At 45.1% G+C, this 8,346-nt stretch overlaps 1 protein-coding gene across 1 annotated transcript in view; it reads right to left on the bottom strand.

Moving 5' to 3' along the window:
* Positions 1-270: 270 nt before the first annotated feature.
* The window catches only part of LOC142295693 (b(0,+)-type amino acid transporter 1-like), a 42,101-nt gene continuing 34,025 nt past the window's right edge, over positions 271-8,346 (bottom strand). The window contains exons 5-6 of the mRNA XM_075338788.1: positions 4,664-4,751; positions 271-966 (exon numbers count right to left, since the gene is read on the bottom strand). Of these exons, the coding sequence (XP_075194903.1) occupies positions 736-966; positions 4,664-4,751 (319 nt within the window). The 3' untranslated portion in view covers positions 271-735. The remainder of the gene's footprint in view (positions 967-4,663; positions 4,752-8,346) is intronic.

The raw sequence follows: 8,346 nt of genomic DNA, 5'->3' as shown, positions 1-8,346 counted from the left end.
CGAACCTGGAAGCAGTGTGACAGCCGTGTGGAGACTCGGTAAGTATGATTCTCCTGCTTTACAGCCCCTCAGCACTTACTAACACCATTTTATAGTACACATGTCCCAAATACTTGAATATTAAGCTGTTTTCTCATTGTCAAAAGAAATAATTACAATAATACAAAAAATAAATTATGTGAATGTAATATATGTCATATGAACTGTGTAGGTTTCCAGTTTAACATTTTATTTTTTGAAATACAGAAGCAAATGTAAAAAAACCCCATAAATATTTCCTGTAGAAAGTCTCGCTAGTAGAAGAGGTAGAACAGAAGATCATTAATTAATCATTAATTAATAAGACCTATCTAATGAATAGATCAGTTTTAAATGCAGGATGACCCCTTAACTTTCATTCTACACATTGGTAGCAAAATCTGTGTTAACACTTTAGTTATTTTTGTTTTGGGATGAGGTGGTGTTTTAATTTGTACATATAATGGGGTACATATAATCTAGACACTAATATTTATCCATTTTTTTGGTGGGGAAATAGAAAGAACTAAAAAAAAAAAGAACTGAAAAAATTCCACCTTCATACGCTGTTTATTTTTTGCCCACTCGTCTTGGTCAAAAACACATTTTTGACCACCAAGAGACAAGAAAACATAAAACGACACATCAACGCATACTGTTCCCAGAATTACTAAAAAAAAAATAAAATATATATGTCCTGATAGTTACAACCGCATCTCAGTTGTTTTTATCGGTTGGTGCAACTTGAAGCAGAAGCTGAAGATGGAGCGTGATGGAATGGAACCAGCCTGGAGACCATTTATAGCGGACAACCGGAATATAAATGATAATTCCACTGAGGATAAAGAGGACGACATAGAGATATTCCAGCTGGGGGCTGCCAATAATTGGGGCCAACACCAGGAACACAGAGGCAATGAGCACAATCACTGGAATGATGATTGGAACCTGGAAGAGATTAGAAGAGTTTAATGGTTAACGCCCAAACCAATGACTACCATCTGTGCGGACAATGGAGCCAAATTAAATTACTATTGCAAAGTACTCGAGAAAGTTTATGAAAAGATTGAAATTCTGGTTACTCTTGGGCAGTTCTAAGCACACTAAAGGCCCCCTGATACATTATACTAATGTCAGGCCAAACCCACTGATATTAATGGGTTCAGCCAATGCTATCATGTATATGGAGGTGTCAGCCTACTGATCATCGGGAAAGATGTCAATGGGGCCTGTTTGACTTTGGACTGCTGATTTCTTTATTTTACCATTGTCACGGGTGTGTCACGTGTCCCAGACCGTCATGTGGTTTTTGGCCATAGAAGGTCACAGCGTCTGGATTCACAAAATGCTCCCTGACTTTCCATTGTTCCTGCTGGATTCATCTCTAGGGAAAGAAGGTGATCCAGCTCAGCTGTTGTAAGATGCGGCATGCAAGGATAACACTCTGGTAGTGCAGGGATCCAATAGATGAAAAAAATAATCCAGCTTCCGGAATAATATAAAATCTTGTGCAAGCTTTATTTTAAGGGACGTAAAAATTCAGGCTTGACAAAGAACGCAGATAGCGTTTGAAATGCGTGGGCCTCCCGATTTTGTCCACTGTAATGACAAGCATTTTTTACGTCCCTTAAAATAAAGCTTGCACAAGATTTGATATTATTCCGGAAGCTGGATTATTTTTTCATCAATTGGATTCATCTCTCCTCCTTTTTGGACCCAGCAAGAGCTCGCCTTCCACCTAGCTGGTGATTATCAGTATTCCCTTGGTGTTTAAAACCCCCCTTCTCCTGTGAACTGGTGCTGGTGATATTTTTCAGTTCCTTCAAGCCTTGGTTGCAAACAGGTCGCTTGTACTCCTGCATGGTATTGTTGCTGAAAACTTTGCTGAACTACCTGAGTCATCTAATGATAAGTAATTCATCTATTTTCCCCGTGTGTCTCCCTTGTGTCTTCTATAGTTGCTTAGTGGGGTTGACAAAGAGCTCATCCCATCCGTTCCCTATTTAGGGTCTAGCACTAGGGACACCTAGGGTCAGGAATAAAGCTCGGAGAATAGGTGCAGAATCTATTTAGGGTGGTGAGGGACCCCAGGGACCAGCAGTAGGTTTGGTCAGGGGTCACCATCTTCCCTTTCCCGAGACACAGGGTTTCCCTTCCCTTGTGAGCTTTGTACTTCTCCGTACCTAGCGCGACAACCATAAATAAGCCATTGGCAGAAATGTCTGCTGGCATTCTCATAAAGAACACAAGAATGATCAGCCGAGCAAGTGGTCCTGTGTATGGGAGAGACGGCTGAGATGGCTGTCAACCGAATGGTCTGCCAAATCATGGTTATGCTGACAGCTTTAGGCAATTAGAGATCACAATGCGGTAAGGTGAGGATGACCTCCTAATTCTCAAACTGTAAGTCTAGGTTCACACTAGTAAAGTGCTCTGCATTGAGCACTCTGTCGGGTAGTGATGACTTTATCCCCAATACCTTGACTTAGAGGTGCCTTCTGATTCATCTATTTAATTCAAAAAGGGAAATGCAGTCCAAAGTTGAATATTTTACCGGTCAAACATGGCTGAGTTTTTTAATCCACAGCCACTACCAGTACAAGTGAACTTTTATAAATGTGAAATTAATTCCACATGATCATTTAGAGTTGGGAATAAGTGTTATTTTTTTGTCTTAGCGCTTTTTCACGTAAAACCCAAGTTGGTATGACAAACAAAAAAAAACATTATAAACCACAGGTCTTAATAGCTCACCGATGGTCTATACCAGCGATGCAATGAAAAATCTTCCACATAACCTCTAAACAGTTTTCCCATTCACATTTTCTTGTAAATTTTACTGAAAAAAATTAGATTTTCTGAACCTTTAAATACTCTTGATGGTGAATGCACATTATAGGGAATAAATGTCCATCTCCCACAGGACGCATTGACCACAAGAAGAGGGAAGATGGTGAAGATGGTCATCATGTGTAATCATTATATTACAAGGCTAAGAAATTAAAAATAGGAACGTCTCATCTTATGGAAGGTGCTTAGCCTTATGAGCTAAAGCAGGCTTTACACGCTACAATAAATCTTACGATTTGTCGGCGGGGTCACGTCGTAAGTGACGCACATCCGGCATCGTAAGTGATATTGTAGTGTGTGACAGCTACATGCGATTGCGATTGAACGAAAAAAACGTTCATTGCATACACGTTGTTCAATTACTAAAAATTGAACGTGCGGTTGTTCAATGTTCCCGAGGTAGCACACATCGCTGTGTGTGACACCCCGGGAACGATGAACACAGCTTACCTGCGTCTCGCAGCTCCCGCCGGCAATGCGGAAGGAAGGAGGTGGGCGGGATGTTTACGTCCCGCTCATCTCCGCCCCTCCGCTTCTATTGGCCTTGCTGCCGTGTGACGTCGCTGTGACACCGAACGTCCCTCCCACTCCAGGAAGTGGATGTTCGCCGCCCACATCGAGGTCATATGGAAGGGTAAGTACGTGTGACGGGAAAAAATCGTTTGTGCGACACGGTCAACAAAATGAACGTGCCGCACAAACAATGGGGGCGGGTCACATTGCATACGATATCGTATGCGAAATTGAAATGTGTAAAGCAGGCTTTAGTCACATGGTAAGGCTGATTAAGGGGTCAATATTGACATTTAGGATTGCTGCTTCCAATAGGTGGTATGTAATTTCCTAGAGGAGCACTGCAAGCCTTTAAAGGGAACCTGTCACCAGATTTGTGTCCTATAAGCTGCGGCTACCATCAGTGGGCTCTTATATACAGCATTCTAAGATGCTGTATATAAGAGCCAAGACCGCTGTGTAGAGCGTAAAAATCACTTTATAATACTCACCTAAACGGTCGGTGGGGTGCAGACTGGTCAGATGGGTTTCTCCGTTCTCTGGGTGCGGCGCCTCCTCTTTCGGCCATCTTTGTTCTCCTTCTTCGTCCTACGTCATGCACACAGGCCAGCACTGAGGTCCTGAGCAGGCGCACTTTGATCTGCCATGAACAGGTCAGATCAAAGTATTGTAGTGCGCATGAGCAGGACCTCAATGCCGGCTAGTGTGGAAGATGTAGGACATGTCATGCACCTAGGCTTCAGAAGACGGAGGACAAAGTTGGCCGAAAGAGGAGGCGCCGGACGGAGAAAAGAGACACCCATCTGACCAGTCTACACCTCACTGACCGTTTAGGTGAGTATTATAAAGTAATTTTTACGTTCTACACAGCGGCCTGGGCTCTTACATACAGCATGTTAGAATGTTGTATATAAGAACCCACTGATGGTGGCTGTAGCTTATAGTTACTAAATCTGGTGACAGGTTTCTCTTTAAGTCTCCTCACACTGGCATGGCACTCTCCACAATGAGAAACGTTAACCCTTACACCAAAGTCAGAGGCCTCCTATCCAACCAAATCAGACTTCATGCTTTGCACTAAGGAGGGGCAAACACCCCTAAACACGTGTCTGCAAATGGAGTATCTTCTTCTCCTGAGTCATGTTTCAAGACTCGTTAAAAGGTCAATATTGACTGTTGGGATTGCTTCATCCAATAGGTGGCACTAGAGTTCAAGTTTTCATCCTCTCTAAAGACACGATTTGCATAGAGAAATTAAAAAGAAATAACAGATTGTACTTGCCTTATATGGTCGGGGGATGTCCGGCTTTTTAATCTTAATATATATGAGGCCAGAAATGGTAATGCCATAGAACAGCCAAGCTGTGAAACTGACATCAAACAATACATAACAGGTGTCAAAAATAATATAGACAGGAAACTAGGGAACATAATATCTGTGCAGAGGTATCAATGTACAACCTGTGTCATTACATGGGACTGCAGGTAAATCTGCTTCACACATACCTGTACTCATCATACATCCACATGAGAAACATTGAGGATAAATTTACATAATGCATGTTTTGTACATATTTTTTCTCAGAAAATCCACAGCAGAATACAGTTCCAACTAGGTAATGAGATTTTAACATTTGAAAACTTTCAAATCATCGGTCCCAGCATTTTGTTTTGGTTTTTTTTAGCACTGGGGTGGTGATGTAAATCTAAGCCCTCTGACCCTTGTGTTATACTTACTTTCCAATGTCTTCACCCATTACAGAGCCCATTTTTATCAAATCTGGTAAAAATGGGCTCTGTAATGGGTCATTGTTAGTTATATAGGTGCTATGATATCCCCTGAAGAGCAACTAAGGCGAAACGCGTAGGGAGGCGCCTGGATGAATTGTAAGGGTTAGTCGCAACATGGCCAGTTGTGGGAGTTTGTGGGATAAAAAGGGTCAGCATAGTCCCATACAGGGAGAGCGACCGGACCTACACCACCGCTCTAGTACGCTGGTATACGGACCACAGCTTGCAGGAGAGAATTGATTGTTCCCAGGAAAAGAGGATTTTGGTGAGACCATTCCACTTTCGAGTGGTTTATTTACATATGTGTGATCCTATATTTGACACATTTTGTGTATATGGGCATTTTTTATCGTCACTAATGGTATAGAATAGTGCGTGTAACAGTCCTGAACCCCTTATTCAGGAGATATATCTATCCTGATGTATTAATTGAATTGTGTGTTATTTGATGTAAACGCTTTACACACACGGGTGGGGCATGTTACATATTCCATTTGGATTATGAACAATTATTGAGTAGATATTTGCACATATGTGATCCTATTTTGGATATACCTTCTACGTGTGTAACTGCCTACAACACATTGATAAGCGATTGTGTGGGTTTTGTATGGGTGCACACGTATGCTGAAATAGTTTTGTTACTCTATGTACATATGTGCTGTGATAGATATAAACTTGTGCACATATCTGGGAACAATTTCATAACAAGTAATCCATTGACTGTTTATAATGTGACACCCCTGGACTATCAGGTCGTCACAGGGTACTGCACAAGCTGCCCTTCCGTGCAGTATTCCAAGACCCTCATGGTTCTGGGTCCCTATCTTATGGTGTTGCCTCCAACAGCAAATCAAATCCTAGATACACCCTGCACCACACCCACCAGGCACACCAGTGGACAGCTTGAGTGGAATAGAGTCGCCCACCTGGGGGGTCAGGGAGGGGAGGTGAGGAGTGTAGTCAGTGAAGTGAGAGAGTGAGTGAGAGGAGGTTGGGAGTAGTGGCTCCCAAGAGAAGCTGTCTAGGTTGCAGACGGTGGTCTGGACACAGAGGAGTCAGACCCCCGGTCGCAGGGGATTGCGGCTAGGTGCCTGGACCTGTCAAAGGAGGACAGTCAGCAGCCTGGCATTGTCACCGGTCCGGGACCGAAGGCGAGGTACACGGACCCTAGGTCAGGGAGAAGCTTCAGGCAACCTGGCAATTAACCTGAGGAGAACGGAGCCTTTATGATCTGTTCCCACCCGCTCCAGAATCAGGGCACTAGCGCAACGAGGGGGATAGAGCCTTCCAACAAAACGGTCCAGAAAATCCCAAGCATGAGGCCTGAGAGCAGGCTCCCACACTTAGCCACAGTGGGGAGCGGGGCCTGGCAAGTTTCAGACTACTGGGCCACCACGTTTAAGTTAAACTTAGTGCCAGGGGGAAGGTCACGGATCACCAGGCAACACTATAGGGGACGGGACCCGGACGAGCTCCCCTCAAGCGGCAGCGATACCCCAAGAATTGGTTTACCCGGTTGTCAGCGTCTGCTTATTGACTGAAAGAGTACCTGAGTGACCCCTGCATCCCACAGCATCCCACCAAGTCCCGGGGCCTTCCCCTACCCGTGGAGGGCGACGACACCTTAGCTGCCCCACTCCATCACCCCGAGTACTCCCAACGGCAGTGGCGGTACTCCCAATTACCGTACGCCACAGGTGGCGTCACAAACAATATCTCCCCTGTAAATATGTAATAACCTGCAGGTAACGGGATACGCAAGGACTGCACGGAACCACGGGGGTTAATCAATGCAAATTTAATAATGTATTGCACAACACAGGTAGAGGAAAAGTGTGGGAAGGGGAGAAAAGCGGGAATGTGCACAGCAGTAGAGATAATGCAATATACATACAACTACTTTGAATAACTTGTCAAGGGTAGGAAGCCTCAGATTGTACTCCCAAAAGCAAAACACAGAAATCCTTATTAAACAAAAAATCGCAGAGTCCTTGTTACCTTACTCGTATAACACAGTGCAGTCTTTTCCTATCTGTCCCTAACTAAAAGTAGTGTGCACACTTAACTGCAGGTTTCAGCGTGGGGTACCTCGTCACCGTTGGGGCCCGTATTCCGCTGGCAGACACCTCTAAAGTTCAGTCTTTGTCCCGGGTCTGTAACTTGCACGTGCTGCCTGGCTCCTCGCTCCACATTCAGCCTCTTTGGATCTGTAACTTTGTAATTTGCACGTGCTGTCTGGCTCCTCGCTCCACATCCAGCCTCTTTGGATCTGTGTCTTGGGGGGGGGGGACACCACGCAACACTCTGAGGTACTTGGACCTCGGAAAAACAGGGCAGACTGAGGCCTTCTATCTTACAGCCCACTCCAGCACACTCCTCTCTGCAAAACAGCCACATGTAGACTCCTCCTCCTCCAGACTCAATCAAGTCACTTGAGCAGCAGGACTTTTTCCCGCTGTTCTCTGTTTTGACAGCAGGTGGCAGCATAACACAAGGAAGTCCACCAAACAGTCTTTTAACCTATATATATATATATATATATATAAATGTTAACAGGTCTTACATTTCCCCCCCTCTTTAACCTCGGCCGTCCCGGCCGATACACTCCTGAGGCACTCTGCAAAGGGGCACACGGTGGCAACTCCTGCCCTGCTTCACAACCTGTTGCTTGGGAGCCAATGTCGTAAAACAGGATTCAGTGACAGAACACACAAATTCATCTGCCAAGTACCGATCAGGGGGAATACCAGCATTAGCCCGCTCAGTCCGGCGTGGCACCACAGCTAACTCGCCAGACGTCGGCGCCGTATCAGGGAGTACAGTATTCCCGTCCCCATCTCTGGAGATTAGTGACTCCTGCTCTGCAGGGGTGGCACCTGTGTCTTGAACGGATGGGGGTGTGGATCTCTCCCAGTCTGCTGGGTTGGTCGGGGCCCGCCACCATTCTTCATCGTCAGAGCCCTCTTCGAAGGTAACAGGAACAGGCACGGGCACCGTCTCCGAGGTACTTTGTCTGGTCCTGTCTTCTGAATAGCAGGGCCTCAGCATATTACGATGCAGGATGAGGGTGCCACCTCTTTGCTCGCCTCTCACTTCGTATACTGATCCATGGGGTGAGATTCTTCTGATCACAATGTACGGCTCTGTTTTCCAGCGCTCGCTCAACTTGTG

Source organism: Anomaloglossus baeobatrachus, chromosome 3 (genome assembly GCF_048569485.1).
Source record: "Anomaloglossus baeobatrachus isolate aAnoBae1 chromosome 3, aAnoBae1.hap1, whole genome shotgun sequence".
NCBI classification, from domain to species: domain Eukaryota; kingdom Metazoa; phylum Chordata; class Amphibia; order Anura; family Aromobatidae; genus Anomaloglossus; species Anomaloglossus baeobatrachus.
This window is presented reverse-complemented; position numbering and strand designations above follow the sequence as displayed.